The following is a 19,352-nucleotide window of genomic DNA, read 5'->3' on the forward strand; positions in this document are numbered from 1 at the left end:
ATGGCATGAGTTTCCGGTTTAAAACCACCTTATTTCACTTTAAAAAATCCCAATATTTCTTCACTTTAAAAAAGCACCAAGAATTAAGCAAGACACATTTCGAATGTGTCTTGTGTTTATCCATTATCAAAGTGAATTTTAATCCAGAGAAATACTATTCCTGCAGCAGGAAACAAGAGTTTTCTGGGTTTATCCAATCTGCTTAAACTACTGACTACTCCATTACTTCAACTTTGAAATTTCCTGTATAAAAAATACTTTTTTTTTTATTATTTTGATGACCAATTTCACACATGGAAGAATGTGCAAAATTCAAGTTCACCATCAACATCAGATGCTATCTTGTCCTTTCATGGCTTATGTTTAAAGTCAGAGAGCTCAGATTCTCTTCCGGGAGGTCCTTAGAAAATCAGTGATGCTAGCATACAGATTACTAAATTCTGCACAAGTCATTCTGTATGTATGCTGCTGTAAGTCATTCAAGAACATCTCAAGCACAGCTTCTGTAGTCCTGAGCTTATCTTTCCCAGGATCTAGGGGTTTTTTTCCCCCCATTTGTGCCTTTTGCACAAACAAAACAAAACCCTTCACTTTCATCCCACGACTCCCTCAGCTTGTTCAACAGCCTCTTGGATAAGACCTGTCAAAGGCATTTTGAAAGCTCTAATTTATTTTTTTCCCCTCCTTTTTGTCCACAATGACAAGTTCAAAGAGTTCTCAGATCAGCATGAACAATTTTCCTCTGCCAAAACCATGATAATTAGACTAACATTTCATGACCTTCCTGGTACTGTTCTATCTCCCCCCCTACATTTGCCAGCCACAAAGACACATCTGACAGGTTTGTGTTCATGCCACATTTTGCATAACAATTTCCTCTTGGTAAGAATACATACAAGGTTGCTGAATAGAAAGGTAATGCAACCATAAGACATGAATAATGCTCACAAGTAATAATGAAATCAAATGACAGGTTGTTTTTAATATAAAGTTCAACTGGGGGTGGGGGGGGAAGGAAATACAAAGGAAATACAAAAAGAAACAAATTTTAAAAACGCAAGAAAGTGTAACCAAACAACAGCTGACAACACTAGATAACTCACTTCTGCCACACAGCCAAAAGGAAAGGAAAATAGGGCAAAACTTTCCACCACAGATCTAAGGCAGCACAGCCAACATAACAGAAACAATTATAAGTAGTGAAACCACACTAGAACATAAAGGAAATCTCTGTTTCAAGACAGTTATTTAAATTTGCAAAACCAGCAAACAAGACTGCAGCAAATGTAACTGAAACTCAGCACGAGTCCTTTTCTTTAATTTGGAAACAGTAACCACCTTTCATTCCTGCTAAGCACAACCATGGCTGTTTATCAGCTTTGAATTCTGTGCTCTAACAAGTATCATTAGGCTCAGTGTGCTCTGGGAGACAGAGAGAGGAAAAAACCCAATCATCTCCACGTTTCTGCTGGATATTTCAGAATCCAACTCAAAACATTCCATCTTTTCCCCAGTTTTACTCTTAATAAGAGGCATCTCTTGAACCAGCTTCTGACAGAAGGCTAATGTACCACATACACAGAGAAAAAGACAACAAAAATCTGTTTTTTTCAATCTAATATATGTGGCACACTTTCCTGAGCCTCGACACACTGGTTCCATTCCACTGATGTCTGCATCACAGCTGACATCAGAAGAGATTGCTTCTTCCCTTGCTACACCTGTGCAGCATTTTTCATCACCATTTTAAGGTGCCTCAACACAGACGTTGTCAGGAGGGTTTAATTTTATTTCTAGATTTTTACACAGCTGAATACCAAAGTTTAAGTTAGCAGAAAAACATTAAACATGCCAGATTTGTATATAGATTTTTATGAAGAAAGAAAATAATTCTGTGTGTAGAAATAACAACTAAGCCAAACAAACAAAAAAAAAACAACAACCCCCCCAAAAAAAATAAAACCCCAAAAAACCAACAAACCAGTGTGCAATAAGATTAGTTATAAAGCACCTAGAATTTTAATCTCTCCTCCACCAACATCATACAAAATCCTGGACAGGTCTGCACCTTCTTTCTGGAAAGAAAACACTTCCTTTAAGCACCTCGGCTCAAAAAAAGGACTCGGAGGGGTTTTTTTAATCATTTCATGAAACTGGGATTCATATGTAATCACTAATACATATTTAATAATGAGTAATAAATATTTAGTTATTACTTCAGGGTAGTGACTTTAAATCCCAATTACACATAGATGTTTTCAGAAAAAAAACCAAAAACTGTACTAAGAATTCCACATAACACAAGGGAAAAAGTGTTAATACTGAAATAAATTAAGAATGCCCTCTCTTACTGGAGAAGCTGACTTACTTTTAAGAAGACTTTAAAGGTTGTAACTCCCTGACTATCTAACAGCTGAGTCTTCTGAAGAGCACACATTTGTATTTTCTGTCTCCTAAAGGATTTCTTTGCAGATTAAGACCAACTTTCCTGTCCAACTGTTCTACTTGATTATGCAGAATTTTAATCAGAAAATACCACTTCCAAAAGCAGCATATTAAGCACTGCTTTAAAATATACTGAGACTTTCATCTCTCCACAAGTTTCAGAATATGGACAGCTATATCCATTTAATTTCATGTTTTCCTTATATAAGGAAAGCGGAAAAACACCTAACATACCATTATTTTGTTTCCCTCAGGTTTCTTTCAAACTCAGATCTTTTCTTAATCCAATGTATCCAAAGCAAATCCTCCCTGGACATGCTTAACCTAGACATGTAAAATGATAGCCACCACCTTACCTGTTCTAACTGGATTTTCTTTTTCACACAGGACACACAGTATTTTAACACCCTGGAGGAAGCCCAGCCTACAGCAAGATGCTGTCGTGGAGAAATACTTCAAATTCTTTTTTCCCAACCAAATTATTTTTTTTTCCAAACAGAAATAAGCAAGACACTGTCCCTTAAGTTCCCTTTATAACTTCTCCTGGTGACCAAGTCATTCCTAAACAATCATCTCTCTCCCAAAAATCGGCCATAATCCAGTTTGCTGCCTCAGTAGAGACCTTAACTATACAAAGCTCTTTTCATGCCAAAGAACTTCAGTACGCTTTACAGCCTTTGAAGTATTAAGGCAGACACCTAAGATGGGCACATGGGAAACTAAATCAGAAATCTGAACCCTGATAACTAAAAATTACTTTAGTAATTCAGCACACAGCAGCATAAAAATCATAATGACCATCCCAGGTCATTTTGCCTCAGACAATCAGAGCTGTTGCATGCATTTATAAAAATAACATCCAAAATTTTTCAGACAAGCACAAAGAAATAACAATGCAAAATAGCTAGGCAACCCACGCATGCTTTTGGAAGTGCTTAGTTATGCACAAAAGACATTTTTTATGAAACTAGAGCAGTCTTTGCAAACAATTAGAAATAAACGTAACAAACCCAGAGGAATAAAGAACCAGCAACTTTAGAGAGATTAATACCATCAAAAGCCATTTTATTTTAGTCATACATCATAGGCTTAGGATCACTGATTTCAATTCCCACTCAGCTCATACTGGAGCCTTTGCACAGCCAGAAGTGGCTCTGGTTTCTGCCAGCTCCAGCTGATGGCAACATCTACCCAAGCCACAGGAACAGCCTTGGAAGGGGCCCACAACAGGCACCAGTTCTTCCAGTACTTTGAAGACACTAGATCTGAATCCAGGTTGTTGATTCATCAAGAACTCAGAATGTTGCTTTCTGGATGAGCTGTGCACACACCTCTCCAGCACTTCTTACATATGATACAGAATATCCCAAGCAAGGGGTCAGAATCTTACTGCTGTTCTAATGAAATTGCACCAATTTGGCCACACAGTATCATTCAGGGTCCAAAATCTTGGGGCTGAGTATCACAAGCTGTTCACCTGAGCAAGCACTCCTCCAGCTCTCCCAAATCTGCATGGACACACAAGGGCCTGTAATTCAGAAGCAGACAAACCAGGCAATTCCCAGACACCCGGGGGAGAGGCTTGTGTCCAGGAAGTCAAGACTTCTCCCTACTGTCTGCCAAAAAAAGAGCAGCCTGCACCTTCAGCATGGGACTCCCCTCCATGCTAAATGGCTCAAAACCTTTCCCTCCTGCCCTTGCCCAAACTGTGCAACCTTGTCATTGTTTCCTCCTGCCACATGAGGACAAAGTTGGTTTTGTTTCCTTGGTTTCTGAATGTTTCTATATTATCAAATTACTTCACAGCTTCCCTCCCTGAAAACCATTGTCACGACCTAAACACCCCCAAAAAGCTAAACTAAAAGGTAGTTGCTTACAAAAGAAAAGAAGATGACAGTGAAGACGTAGAACAGTGTATATTCTTCCTCAATTCAGAATTTGAAATGCATTACAGTTTTATTTGAGGGATGTGAAATTGCAGGCTTTTAACAAATGAGAATATATTGTATCTTAGAGCAGATGAAGAGAAACAGAAAACCAGGAACAAAGAGCCCCAGGGGGATGCATTTCTCAATTCACCTGTAATGCCTGTGTTCTTGGAGAGAATGCTGTCACCCCAGTAAGATGACAGCATTCCTTGGACTCTGATCACCTCTCTAGCTTCTTAAAAGCTTTTGCAATCATTCACAGTTCTAGACCCAAACAGAGTATCAAAACTTCCCCTCTGCCTAAACAAAGAAGTCAGAGAGACCAAAGTGGAGCAGGCTCAGGGGTACAGCAGGAGAGCTGTCCTGCTCTGTCCAGAGTGCAGCCACCAAGGAGGAACAAAACCTAGGAGAGGCACCAGTGGGATGCTCCAAACTGCAGCCCCCTCCTCAAAAACACATCTTCATTTGCTGTGGCTGGGTTTGTTTTTCACCTCTGGCTCCCCTGAACCACCTAACCCTGGGGTGGCCCTGCCAGCTGTGGACAAGGCCAGCTGTGTCTGATGCTGGCCTGAAGTGGCTCAGAAATTATGCCCTCAAGCCCCAGTCCCAGCAGCATGTCCAAGCTGGCAGAAAGCAGCACTGCCACCAGGAGAAGTGTGAGGTGGGGCTGCTACCCCCTGCTCTTCCACCTGCCACGCTCTCCCCATCAAGTTTTAAATGAACTAAACCAAGGGATCTATCTGCAGGCACGGATCTGAAGCCCTCAGAATGCATTTAGCACTAACAACTGCCTTTCACTCCATTCTAACAGTGCAGCTCTTCAGAGCCCACTCCTACTGTCCTTTAATCTTAAATGTAACTTGAAGAGACCATGAACATCCCGTTTTTCACAGCCCTGCTGAAGTATAATCCCCTGTAATACGGAGTGCAAGGTTTGAAGAGCAGCTTTAGACCCTAGGAGAGCCAGAGAAATCAAACTGCACACACTTTCCAGAGCTCTGGGTAGGCAGTGTGATTCTAAGCAGCTGCACAGATCAGGCTCTCTGCTGTTAAACCTGTAATATTAAACAATATAAGAGAAAGCCACAGTTAAATATCAGTTTCATGCCTCTTCTAGTTTCCCTAATTAGTCCCCAAACCATCCTACCGTGATAACAATAATGGATATTTCTAACTTCAGGACACTCCATTTACAGAGAAGTTTTATAATTCAAATAAATGCAGTCTTCCAAATAAACAGAGTTCACACTCCTCTATATCAGTTTTATTTATATAACATAAAATTAATATGGATCAGGGAAGCAACTGACTCTTTACAACCCTACATGAATTTCTGAATACACTATTTGAGTATTATATTAAATGCTAGAAGAGCAGATTAAAGCCCTGGGATTCTATCAGGAGTACCAGGCACAAAGTAACTATTTTTTATAAAGCATTAAAAACTGCATTTATTGACTAAGAAGCAAGATTATAAAACCAGAATAAAAAATAAAACAAGATTTTCAGGAAAAGCAGTAAAAATAACATTGGGGTTTTTTCCCTACAAGATATTTATCCAAGTCTGATGTTACCAATAATTCATTATTTTTGCACAAGTGCTTATGAACTTTCCAGCCTCAGCAGGTCAAGCAAAGTAAAGAAGAAATCAATTCTTCAGCAGAAAAATAAAATATTTGATCTTAATTCTTGTCAGCAAAGTACCACTTGATGCAATTAAGACTTTGCTCCTGAAGCAGACTGCTGCAACAGCAATATTTTTAGACCCTGAGAGAAGTGAGTGCCTGGCATCATGCTGAAGAACACGAAATAAAGCAGCAGCACAGCAGCAGAGCTCTGCTTGACCTCCTCCAGCCAGAACTATGGAGCAAGTGCAGGCACAGAAATTCCCTACAATGAAAAGAGAAGAGAAGGAACCATCTTTCCTTGATGCACAAGGCAGGGCTGGCAGCACTCCCCACTAACCAGCACCCTGCCCGTGGCCAAGAGCGGCAGGCAGCGGTGAGCTGTGTGCCACAGGAGTGCACAGGGATCTGCAGGAGCTCTTCTGCAGGCAGGAGGTAACCACAGCTTGCCAGGGCTCCCACTGCTTCTCTCCAGGTGAGACTGAAGGCCACCTGTGCCCTGCAGCAGGGACATCTCCCTGTCACCACCTCACAGCTGGGACTATGTTGGAACCCAGGACATCTCTCTCCATGCCCTGGATAGCTCAAAATCCTGGCAGGGGCTCGGAGACCCTGCAGGAAGCCAAAGACACCTGGGATTTCAATCTTAACCCATGCAGCAAATTACCAACCTTGTATGAAGAATTACAAGTCACAAAAGTTTAAGTAGCATATTAGTAGTAATCACAGGGTGAAAGGTGGAATTTTGAAGATTTTATTATAAGGGGTCTAGGAGGCAAGATGGAGGGACATGGGCATTGTCCTGTTCTTCTTCCTTCTTCTTCCTAGCCTCCATCCTCTGGGTGATGTTAGCATTTTTGGATTGGTTTAGAGTAGAAGTAGACAGTCTAACATAGGCAATAGGTACTGGAAAATAATTGTAAATAAAGAACATGTAGTTTTTAGTACAAAAAGACAACACCAGCCCAGGGGCGGGCAGTGTGCCTTTGACAGACCTGTAGAGCAGACCTCTGTGGGTCTGAGAGAAAATATTTTGGATAATAGGTAATAAACAACCTTGTGAACATGAGCTGAAGAATCCTAGCTCTTTCTTCAACCACCAGGCTGGGAAAAAGGGACTCTGGGGTCATCCCAAAAGCAGAAAACCCGAGAGGACTACTCCACATTCCTATGGCCTGGCCCTCCAAAACTCGGGTCCTGAAAATATCAGCACATTTAAAACAAGAAGTACTGCTCCTGTCCAGATTCGAAAGAAACTTTCACACACCTCTTCATCCAAATTATACCTACACAGTCACCCCAGCCACACTTCAAACCAGAGCTGGGTGTCTTTTATTTCCCATTCCTCAGCCTGGGTGCCTTACATACAGTACCAGTCACTATCTAACTGATAGACAAGGAACACAAACCATTACTTTCTTTTCCCAAAAGCTGTATTTGCCAAATAAGAACAAAGTACTTTTTAATTATTACCAAGAACTGCCACTCAAACTAGTTTTATGTAACAGCACTATTTAGATTTGATTCCCCTCCCCTCCTCTTTCACAGCTAAGGAATAACAAAATTATTACTTCTAAATGAATTAAACAGCTCACCAGAAGAGGAACTGGCATAAAAAGGGGAAATTCTCACCTTGTAGTAACACACTACTTCATAGAATGATAAACAAGTGCTCCCAACTTTTAGACATGCATGTTTATAGAAGAAAAAAAAAATAGTATCTATCACCAAAGTTGAATTTTGAATATTCAACACAGCAAATCCTTTCCCACCTCAAACCCCATTGCAATCTTGCTGGACTAAGAAGTCTCTTACCCTCAAGGAACTGTACAGACAAAACGGATATGAGAATAGCTCACAGAACAAGAAGTATCTCCCACAATCTTTGTCAGAGATGTATTTTTTGTCTTCCCAATGCTTATTTCCATGCATATAGTCTTTTTCATGAAATTTTCACTGTTTTCTGTAGGAGCTACAAATATTCTAACAGCATCTTCACAGCTAATTTGTCAGGAAAGCAGCAGGTTTATTGAGCAATGGTAGTGCACGCTCCATTTCACAGATTGACTATTCCAATCCAAGGATAGAGAGATATCCATTCTACCCTCCTGTAGCAAGTCTGGCAATCTGATTCACAGCATAAATCAACTGGCAAAATCTCTAAAACAGTCAAAGTATCAGCAGAAAGCAAACTCAAGTCAGATAATTAAATCTGAACAAATCTTGGCTTCTGGTACTTGTTGACCTGCACTTAGGATGTTCATGAGAATAGCAGCTCATGGACCAGCTGCAGAGGAGCAAAAGGATTAATTCTGGATGAAACTTTCCCCACTTTTTCATGGACTAGTTTTCATCAAGTGAACAAGCCAAATCAAACTAATCTTTAGCTGTGAGACAAAAAAAAAAAAAAAGGAAGTAGGAGGTATGGAGTGGCCCTTTTGGCAACTGCTGAGTTTTTCTGGATTATCTGCTATCCAACATGACACCCTTGATTGTTTAAGCATGATAAACTCCCCATCAAAAGCTGAAGGAGTCAGCTACAGGAACACCAGTGTCAAGTACAAGGGAACAGGTGGCAGCCCACAGCTAGGGAAGCATGACTGAACCTTTTGATCTGAAGTGATTTTAAATACGAGCCATCCATGAAACAACTCAGGGCCACAGGCTGCTGCACGGTTCACAAGAGTCAAAAACAAAGGAAAAACTTTCACACTAAATCCTGAAGACCCAAGAAACCCTACATACAGAACAGAGAGTGTGAGCAAGTGTCAAGGACATGAAGGCCAAAAGATCCTAATTTGAATAAATTCAAGAACAACACAGTAATATTAAGGCTTCCAGACAAAGAACAGAGTGTGAGCAAGTGTCAAGGACATGAAGACAAAAAGATCTTAATTTGAATAAAGACAAGAACAACACAGTAATATTTAAGGCTTCCAGACACAACAACAACTGCCCATCTTTTAAGAATTCCTAATAAATCTCCATTTCTTACATGGTCACAAAGAACAATGAAGAGGATGGAGAAAGGACTCACCAAATACTACCCAGTCATGGGCACCTTCATTAACCCCACAGAGTGAAACTGCTCCACCCAAAACCTGCCAGAGCAACCCAAGATGGAAAGCAGCAGAGGCTGTTTCCCAGCTTAATGTCTTAAAACCATGGAGGTTTTCTGCCAGTCTTGCTTTTTAATTAAAGATGGCATTTTGGGACCCAGTGATAAAAGTGTATTACTGCATGGTCTTCAAAGACTACAGTCAGCTGAGGAAAATGTATTTTCATTATTATTTTGTGCTTTATTCCTTACAAGTTTCCATACATTATTAAAATTAAGAGGTTACATTTATTACACTACTCCATCAACATTAATACCCTTTTAAATCGCTAACCTGTGCATTTCTTTAAGGTTGTGCAAACTAAGAGCATACTGAACAAGTTCTATTTCTTAGCTGTCGAAAAACAAATATTTCTTCATTTGCATTCATTCTGTGCAGAAGAAACTCAAAACTGTATGTCAACAAAGCATTAAAGACTCTTTAATCCTCACACATGATAAATGAAATTAAATTACAAGCCAAGACAAAATTTTCTTGCCAAGAGCTTCCATTGCAGTGTCCTAACATGCCACCTTTCTAATGTTCTTGGACATAAATTAAACAAAGCAGAAACAATAATGTGGTCACTGCTCTTTCGCAGAGAACAAACCATATTTCTATATCCAATGTTCAAAACAGTGACTACCAAGGACACTGTTACAAACCTGAGAGCTTTGCACCTGTGCATATTAAGTTTCCATACATAATGGAAACTTAATGGAATGAATACTCAAACACAGATTTTAAGCAAAATTTAACTATGGCATTAAGTGCCATCCACCTCATTTTGGCAGGATGAGAGCGAAAGAACAGCATGGCAGCTACAGATTCACATTTCCCTAAATAAATAGCAGTTTCATCATGTCTTACAAATCTGAAAACCAATGTGACATTTCAATCAAATTTTAGTTTAACTTTCATTTCTGTTGAGCCTCAAAACTCAGACACAAAAGAAATTACTAAAAGCTTAATCCTTCTATTTATTTTGCACCAAGTGAGGACTTGTCAGAAAGAAGTGGGTGAGCTGGAAGTATCAACGAGGAGATACTATGACTACCTGCTCCAGAGCTGCACCACTCAATGCCACCTGTAATTTACAGATTTGCAACACTGATAGTGATCCCTGACCCAGAAGATAAATGATCTGGATAACAGAATACAAACAAGCAGAATACAGACACCAACATTGTCTTTCTCACACCTGAAGGTGTCATAAAAGGAGTCTTTTTTTTCAGCTCCTCAGACAAGAAAACTAATACAAATATTTTTGCAACACAACAATCTAAGCCCTCGGATAGGTTTTGAGAGCAAATTTGCCATTTTGATGGCAAATCCTTCCTAGAGACATGGCCTGTGTGATGTGTGCTTGACCAGCAGAGCTCCAGTTTAATGTCTCTAGACAGCACTCAATGGCAAACTCAGTTTTACAAGCAAACTCAAATGAAAACAGAGGTAAATTAGTAGTTTTGAAAACAGTAAACATAGGTGAAGAGGGTTAAAGAAGCAGCATTGAGAGCTTCAAGCTCCAAACATTTCTCTAAGGAACTTAGTGATGGTAACTTTTAGAATGACAAAGGTGACATTTTTCTAACATTTCTAGAGGCTTACTGGAAGCCAACACCATTTTCATGTCACTGGAATGACAACTTTTTTCATGGGAAATATTTATTGCACCATGATCTCCATGACAATAAGAAATCACATTTCTGTTTCCAAATCGTTCAGATTCAATCTGTATTTCAGAAGCTTCCCTAGAGGCATTAGGAGCACTCCCAGTGCCTAAAATGCATTTTAAAGAGGTCATTTGGACAAACCTCCAAGCTGGTCACACCTTCCCCTCCCTCCATGAGGACACGGGCCAGCACACACTGCTAATGCAGCTGCCTGGGCTCAGTCTGTGCCTCTGCAGAGGGCCTGACCTGTCCTCAGAAAAGCACTGAAGGTCTCTGCACAGCTGCTACCCAGAACAACAAAAGTAACAAAGCCTATCTGCAGTGCTTTGCAGGGACAGATGCAGGTTAGAAAAGAACACAAAAGCAATGAAACCTTAAGAGCAGAACAATTCCCATTGGAACTGCAGGCCTCTGGTTACAGCCCTTGCTCAAAACAAGGCTAACTTCAGCCAAACACGGAGCAAGAACAGAGATCCCTCCACTTCTCTGAGCTCACATTCCAGAGTCTGACCATCCTCATGCCTCACCCAAGGTGCTCCAAGAGATCCAGGGCCTTTGATTATGCTTCTTCTTCTTGTCTCAAGGCAACAAGCTAGGATTGGGCTTTCTTTCTTTTTTAAACTGCTTCTTAAATAATTATGATGCATGAAAATGTTCTACAAACTTGGAATTTTTACCCTTCTAGCCATTAATTCATCTCGAGTTTCCCAAATGTATTACTTCCTGACTCTGCCAGAGACAGGATTTGTTTCTACAATGTGGCCTCCATGCAGCATGATATTTAGAAACACAGGAGGAAAGCTCAAAATAGGCTTGGATCAGAGCAAGTGATGTTTGAGTACAGCCTTTAACTCCTCTGAGACCCCTGCACCTTTTCCATGGGACACAGGCACATAAGAGGTTCAACCACAGTATACATAAAGCATTAAAAAGGTGAGCTGGAATCTTTTATTTATGGTGTGTATAAATGTCAGATAGAGTTTATCCCAAATGCAGGGGGAAAAAAATATATTCAGCATGAACTCTCTTCTCAGGACATAACAGAACAAGCACTATTTTACACTGTGCCACATTCCTCAAACCTTCCAGTACCTGGAGAATAAACATGACATACTGAAGAGCTGCCTGCTGTATTGCAGTCAATTTGGTTATGCAATTAATACTTGTATTTGCACATGCTGGCTCTGCGACTACATTTTCATTTCAAATATGCTGACTATGAGACAAGGAGCAAGATCCACATGTACTTGCCTTCTGAACACACCACACAGGAGAGGTAGGGCTGTATTGTGTATACTTATGACTGATAATTATATTTTTAATCAAGGCAAACCAGCTGGATACTGGCAGAACCCCAAGTCTTACAAGACAGGCAGCTATCAGGAGCTTCTGTTTTCTCAGTTCTCATCAGGAGCTGCTCCTGTCAGTAAACATCATTTTATCTGAAGCATGTGCACCATGTACTTTAATTTGTGCTGTTACTGTATCAATAGTTAATAAGGACTGCTGATTCAACTCTGTGTTCCATTTTTCCATACAGCTTAACAACACACTGCAGATTAAAAACTACTGAAAGAAGTGGATTTCTTTATCTCCAAAAGATGACTTGCACCACCTGCAGGTCTTAGCAGAGGGTTACAACAGTCTAACTTTTTTTGGGGGGGAAAAAAAAAGGAAAACTTTCAGACACCAATTTTACACTACTGGGACAACAGTTAAGTCAAATACCTCCTGTATAAGCAAAACAGGAGGCTTCCTTCGAAACAGCCACTGAACATCAGTGCAGCTTGGACAGTTCTGCTTGGTTTGAGGAGTTTTGCTCTGGTTAGTGTTAAATGGGGTCCTTCAACATGGCACACTTCAAGCTGAGAAACAATCTGTACCTCCCCTTGACGACAAAGGAGACACGTAAAGGGACAACTGTCCAGGTATTTCCTTCCCAAGCCCCCTTATGCTCTAAACTGTGGTTTGCAATCCTTAAAACAACCACAATATACTGCAAAGTCTTCAGAAAACAACTTGGCAACTGCATATCTTTCAAAAGATATTTAAATCTGTCAGTACATCTCACTAACAGCTTCTCTTATCATACTTGTTCCTTTGGATTAAAAAAAGAACAGTCCTACACCCTCTGAAAAGCGTAAAGTTTGGGAGGATGAAGCTTACAGTAAATTACATGGCTTTTATCTCAGAGCATTGAGCTCATCCAAGTAGTACTTGAAAGCAAGATGCATTCAGACAGAATGCAGCAGAATAAAGTGAAAAGGTGTCTCTATGGCATTTTAGTGCCCATTAGTAGAGGTTAAAGGAAAGTACTTCTAACAAATTGCAGCTCCAAGGTTTCTGCAGCTGGGCAAGATACAGGAAGTCATCAGTGGACTTCTTTCAAATTCATAACACTTGAATATACTGACCTTTACAAGCTTCACTAAGAGCTTAACTTCATTTAATTACTCCCCTCCTCCTTTAAATACACCTCTTCCTACATGCAGCCAACATCAGCTAGAGAATCGAAACACGAAACACAGAGGTGACAGTAACTCCACAAAACAGGTCAAGTTACATTTTCTGCCTACAACTCAACCCCAGTTTTATAAAGAAAACACTGTCTCTTCCTAACTTGGAAGATTTCTGATGTACAGTAATAAGCAAATGTGTCACACGAAAGTTAATATTCCTAATGTTTACATTGACATAAGAAGATTACAAGATGGGAGTTCTAACTTAAAAAATTTTAAAAACAACACAATCATAAATTAAATTTGGTTCAGATATTAGGATCCAAAACTGACAGATGATCTTGGGTACTTAGTCAAGAACCAACAATGAAAGCTTTTGTAACACATGCAGAAGTAAGATACAGCATTCAACAAACCTGGGAACAAATATTTCAGCACCACATTAACAATATTTCTAAGTGGGCTCTGATCAAGTTACTACACACCATTGTGCAACTGATGAGGAAAAGTAGAAAAACTTGTTGAAAAGAAGCAGAATAATTCAGTCTCCAGAAACCTAGAGAGAAAACTATCATCCTGATTTTGGCTGGCACAGAGTTTATTTTTTCTCAGTAGCCAGTACAGTGCTGTGTTTTGGGTTTTGCCTCTCCTCCCCATTCCACCAGGGAGGTGAGCAGGCAGCTCTGTGCTTAGCTGCCAGCTGGACTTAAACAACTACTCTTTGCATAACTTATTTAAATATCAGCACACCCAAGCCAAGATTTCTTTTTTTGGTAGTAGGGATCTGTGCCCAACAGCATATACAGACATATCTGCAATGCCTGATCTGAAATATGAGCCTTAGAGAATCTATCAAAGTTAAACTCAATTTTCCAGCCTCTTCTGCTTTGTCAAGATACACCTTAATACACATTTTGTAGTACTGGTTTTTCGAGGTACATGAAATTTGGGTTTAGATCATTAAAAGACAGTATATATAGGAGTAGTTTAAAAAAATGTGTAACTTGTATTTGTGTGGTGAACATACTCAAGACAAACACACACAGTGGGAACAGAGCAGTTTTCCTCTCTGAAGGATTGAGAATAATCTGCACATTCTCAGCAGGAATTTACCAGATTCTCTAAGGCTTCTTATCAGCTGATACTGTTATCTACTAGCAGGGCAGCCACACTGTGACAGAGGGCAGGATCAAAGGGCAAGAAAGAAAAAGCCCCCACAGTATCTAGGCATGATTGGAGTGACCTACTGTAATCAGAAGGAGCTTTCTTCTGGGAACAGGAAGATGTCACAACTGCTTAATTGTTTGGGTGTTTTGTTGGTTTTTTTTTTAACTGGTAAACTTGAAGTACATCAAAATATTATTACACAGACTGAGCATTTGCATATGAACAAAGTCAGTAAGTGACTGCTGAACTGCCTTAGCCTGTAGCACAGCATCATTCAGATCATCTAAACATACTGTACCTCCTCTTTAAAATACATAATTGCAAAAAGCATTTAATTTAACAGCAACCTGTCAATTTGCATCTCAAGGAAAAATATATTCTGCTCTAACTGCAATGCATTACAGGGTAGCACACAAAGACTCCAACCACTACTGTTTCTTGGTTGTAGCATTCTGTGCTTAAAAAGAAAGGGCCTTATATAAAATAGTTACTAAGTTGCTTAAGTCTGTTAAACACATAATGTTGTTACCTTTCTTCAATTCTGGTCTTGTCCATAAGTGGTTGTTTGATCCACTGATTAACTAGCCTTTGTCCTTGAGGGGTTCTGCATTTATTCAGTAAACCAGCTAGAGACTGTGCAGTATTTGCATTTTCCACAGAACTCTGGAAGGAATGAGGAAAAAAAAAAGAAAAATGAACAAAAGGAAAAAAAAATAGTTACTGAAGTTTACTGACACCCACTGAACGACACACAGCTATTTAGGAGCAGAACATGGTTTTTTTCCTTTAAACTTGGCACCCACCAAAAATGGTAAATGAAACAGTGCAGCATTACACTCTGGTCCCTGGAACATGGGAAGGAAGGAGTAGGTTTGTCTGTTTTGGAACCAATCCTGACTGAACAGCAAAGTTAAAAGTGTACCTACTCATGGGGCAGTTTGCACTTTGAGTAGCAAAAGTGGAAATACATCTACATATTTGCTAGTTTGCTCTTCTTAAGGTCAAAAATTAGAGGTCCTGTCCATCACAAAAAAGCAGCAAGAAACAGGACTCAAGTTCAAGGGGTTTAGTTTGAGAATAATGGGGGTTGCTGGGGAGGAAACAACACAACAGAATCAGGCAATGGGGAAGAACAAGCTCTCAAGCTTCCCCAGATCATCTCTGCAGTGCTATAAACACCTCTAAACTTAGCTCTGTTCAAATTACAGTTCATTACCCATAATTCGGGTTTAATATTAGCTGGACTCCAGACAGGTTTTGGGCATTTTTGTTGTGGTTTGATTTGGTTTTCGCACAAACAGCTACGAAGCAAAAATTTTGGTTAATACTGAACAAACAAGCTTGTTTCAACTCTTGACTTTGAAATTAAAATCTTAACTCCCTCTACACAAGAAAAGCTGCAATTAGAACAGCAGGCAAGCATTCAACCAGGAGTCTGGATGCTCCTGTATGTAGAACTGGAGTCACAACAACAGGAAATGAATGAGAAGCAATACTGACACATTCAGCCCCTGGAATATCTAATATCTAAAGTGTATTGCCTATTCTCAGTGTTCTGGGCAGTATGATATACTAAAAACTTCTGAATGCAAGAAAGTGTCATAGAACACATACATGTATTATACAGAAATTACTTACTTCAGCACACCCAGTGTCTAGGGTTACATTCCATACCACCAACTGCATCTGCAGCACCATAAGAACTTTATCTACACACCTCACAGAACAACTCAAATTACAAAATTACTTGTCTTTGTTTTACTGCTGTCCAAAAATCTCCACACACACATCCTACCATGCAGGCAGCTTCCTGCTCCATGGAAAAACCTTTGTTCCAAGGCTCACAACAACCCCTGAAGACACAGCAGGCTATCTCCTATTACAAAACATGTAACACCTGCAAGGACTTGTAAAGGAATGTAGCTAAAACAGAAATTCCTAGAACACCCTCCATAAAGCTTGAGAAGAAATGTAATTTTTGCTTCATTCCCTAGAGAGGCACTCAGCAGCAGGAAATTTAAAAAAAAAATTAAAAAATTCAGAACATCTCTCTTCAGGGGCTAACCAGCTCAGGTGCTGAATATATGCTCTGTTTTCCTGCAGAAATCCCTCCAAAGTAAACAGGGGCCATAATCTGTGATATCTTCCTATAAATCTGATATGAAAGCAGATTAGGTCCAAGAAAAGATCATTAAGCAGGGCTTACTAATGTAGAAACAGGACAAAAGCTGATACAACAGACCACTTTGAGTCCGTGCTTTCCTCTAACTGTAGAAATGGGCAAAGCAGAAAAACAGACTTGGCAGGAGGTATGAAGGAGTCTGTCAGCCTGTCTGGAGTTGTAGAAAATGTGTGTAAAAAAGGTAAAACTGACATCAAAACATGACAGCTAACGTGACATGGTGCTTTCACAATGTTCTCAAGTACTGTCCTGTTCACTGCCAGCCCTCCCTTCCTGACACCACTGGCATTGCTCCTGTCATGTGCTACACATTCCAGTAACACCATCTAACTGAGGATGGCATTCTTTTCCCAAGATCAGCACTACTGTGACCATTTCCTACCTCCTTGATGATCCTCTCTCCACTTTTACATTTAAAATAAACTAACAAGAAACAAAAACTTAAAAAGTGGTAAGAGTATCTAAATGTTTAAAACACACATTGCAGGAGAGTAACTGAGAACAAAGCCAAAATGTGGAAGTTGCCATTAATCAGGATCTGGGGAATTGCAATTGGGCAGGCAGGCTCATTATCAAGAGCTAAGTAATGAAGTATTTTGTAAACCAGTTACTAACTCAAGTATGTATTTCTTACCTGAAAAAGGTTGAGGGCTTGAACAGCTGCATTGTCTAGAACCATATATTGACTAAGATCAAAAGTAGTCAGCTCAAACTGTCCAAAATTTGACTCGTCTGACAGCAGCTCCAAAAACTTGATAACAGCTGACAAAGACGAAACAGCAACCTGAAGTTGTTTTAAAAAAACACATCACATTCTAGTTAGAAAAAAGAATCCAAGAGGATTTGATAAACGCTCCTAGAAAATTACAGCTGAGGAAGACTTTGAGGCAGGCCAACTCTGGCAGGGCTGTGAGAGACTCATCCTGTTTGACAAGACTTCATTTCCATTGGGACGTTCTACGGCACCGCAGCGTCTTTCTAGGCAGGTGCAAGAACAACACACGAGCCATCTGCATAATCTGATCAACAAAATGTGAAGTTGCACACCTTGCCAGCCTTCCAAAGCTGCTATCAGGATGTTTCCAGCTCAGGAACACAAACAAGTTATACTGCACAGATAAATGAGATAGGCTGGATCATCTCAGGACATGGTTTCAGGGTTAGTTTTCAGCCAGAACAAGCATCTGCTCTGACTCACTGCACAGCACTGCTGAGTGCCAGCACAAAAGAGAGGCAGGAGGATGACTGACTTGTTCAGCTGCAACACACTTCAAACAACTCTAATCTGTTATGAAATGACACATTAAGGGAGGATAATTGTGAACCTTACACCTGCAATGAGCATCAGCAGTGAGGGGCATTTTAAAACTTGTTTATCTCAACAAATTGCCTCTTGTTTGCAGCTAAGAACAAACATGCAAGCACTAAATCATATACTTAAGCCCTAAGACAAAATAAAAATATTATCATAAACATTACTCTGTTTTCAAATACCAATTTTCCTGTCATGCAAAATAACCAGAGTATTGTATTTCAGTCCTTAGGCTAGATACATTATGAACAGGAGGCACCTCTTCTGCAGCCTATTTGCTTACCTATCAGAGTTTCTCCTTTAAAGCCATAAGTGAATGTTTTTTCCCTTTCTTCCAGGAGCCCTGGTATCCAGCTCTGACACAGACCCAAGCCAAGCAGAACTGCTGAACACTTCAGCAAGAATGTAGAGATCAGCTCACATCAGGTGCACACACCACTGCACTTTTTAAAAAGAGAGGCACATCGAACACTGCTCACCTGCTTTTCCATCTCTGGCAGTGCTGCACTGTTCAGCTGCTCTTCCTTTTTTGACTTCAACAAGCGATTGAGATCCTGAACAATATCTTTAGTTGTGAAATCTGCCTTCTTCCTGTCTGTAACCAGGATTCCTCCCCTCTGAACGACCTGTTGTTCACAAACACACACAGTTATCATTTCATTTCAATATTTAAGGGACAGATGTTGACCCCATAGAAGCAAACCCTGAGGTGATATTTATTTACTGCTAGGCTGCAGGGAGAGGAATGACAGACAAGATTTTAGAACTTTTGTTGATTAAAGGGCAAATAAAACAACAAATAATACATTTTGTATACATAAATCAAAACTTCCTCCAATTAAGATATTGATCCTTGGTTTTTCCACAAATCAGACCTTGGCTAAAAAACCAGAACTGAGATTTTTAGAGGTTTTGTCTGTCAGCCACAGTGGTTCCCTTACTTGTCTCAGTTTCCCCATCTCTCCTGCAGTCTCTCCTCCTGGCAGCACACACTCCTTCGGGCCCAGCTGAACCAGCAGAGCTTCAAGGTTGGAGAACTGGTCATTATCTGGGAACTCACAAACACTCAATTTTCTCAGCGTAGTGTCAACATAGCCCACTCCTACTACTCTCTGTCCATCAGCAGCAGACAGCTTCACCCCCACAACCCCAATGGCTGTGGACATGTCATTGTTGGCAAAGAGAACTTCCTCAAACTGGGCGAGATTTCCTGGAGAACCCTATTTAGAAAAAGGAAGTACTTATTAAAAGAATTGTACACGCACACTTATTTTCTTTCAAAATAAGAACTGATCAAACTAAGTACTGCAGTCCATTCATATAAAATACACTGCTATTCTGGTTTTTTTAACCATTTGAATTTTACATATCACCTACACAGAGGAAAGCACTTCAGGTTTTCTTTATTTCCCAACCTATGGTAATGACACAGAGCAAGCTCTTTCAGCTTTAGAGCAGTATAA

The 19,352-nt window shown here is 40.0% G+C and overlaps 1 protein-coding gene across 1 annotated transcript in view; it reads right to left on the reverse strand.

Moving 5' to 3' along the window:
- The window catches only part of MSH2 (mutS homolog 2), a 43,368-nt gene that overhangs the window by 23,707 nt on the left and 309 nt on the right, over window positions 1–19,352 (reverse strand). The window contains exons 2-5 of the mRNA XM_039707699.1: window positions 18,831–19,109; window positions 18,369–18,515; window positions 17,212–17,361; window positions 14,925–15,058 (exon numbers count right to left, since the gene is read on the reverse strand). Coding sequence (XP_039563633.1) covers window positions 14,925–15,058; window positions 17,212–17,361; window positions 18,369–18,515; window positions 18,831–19,109 — 710 coding nt within the window. The remainder of the gene's footprint in view (window positions 1–14,924; window positions 15,059–17,211; window positions 17,362–18,368; window positions 18,516–18,830; window positions 19,110–19,352) is intronic.

This window comes from Passer montanus, unplaced genomic scaffold (genome assembly GCF_014805655.1).
Source record: "Passer montanus isolate IOZ18808 unplaced genomic scaffold, ASM1480565v1 scaffold2, whole genome shotgun sequence".
NCBI lineage: Eukaryota > Metazoa > Chordata > Aves > Passeriformes > Passeridae > Passer > Passer montanus.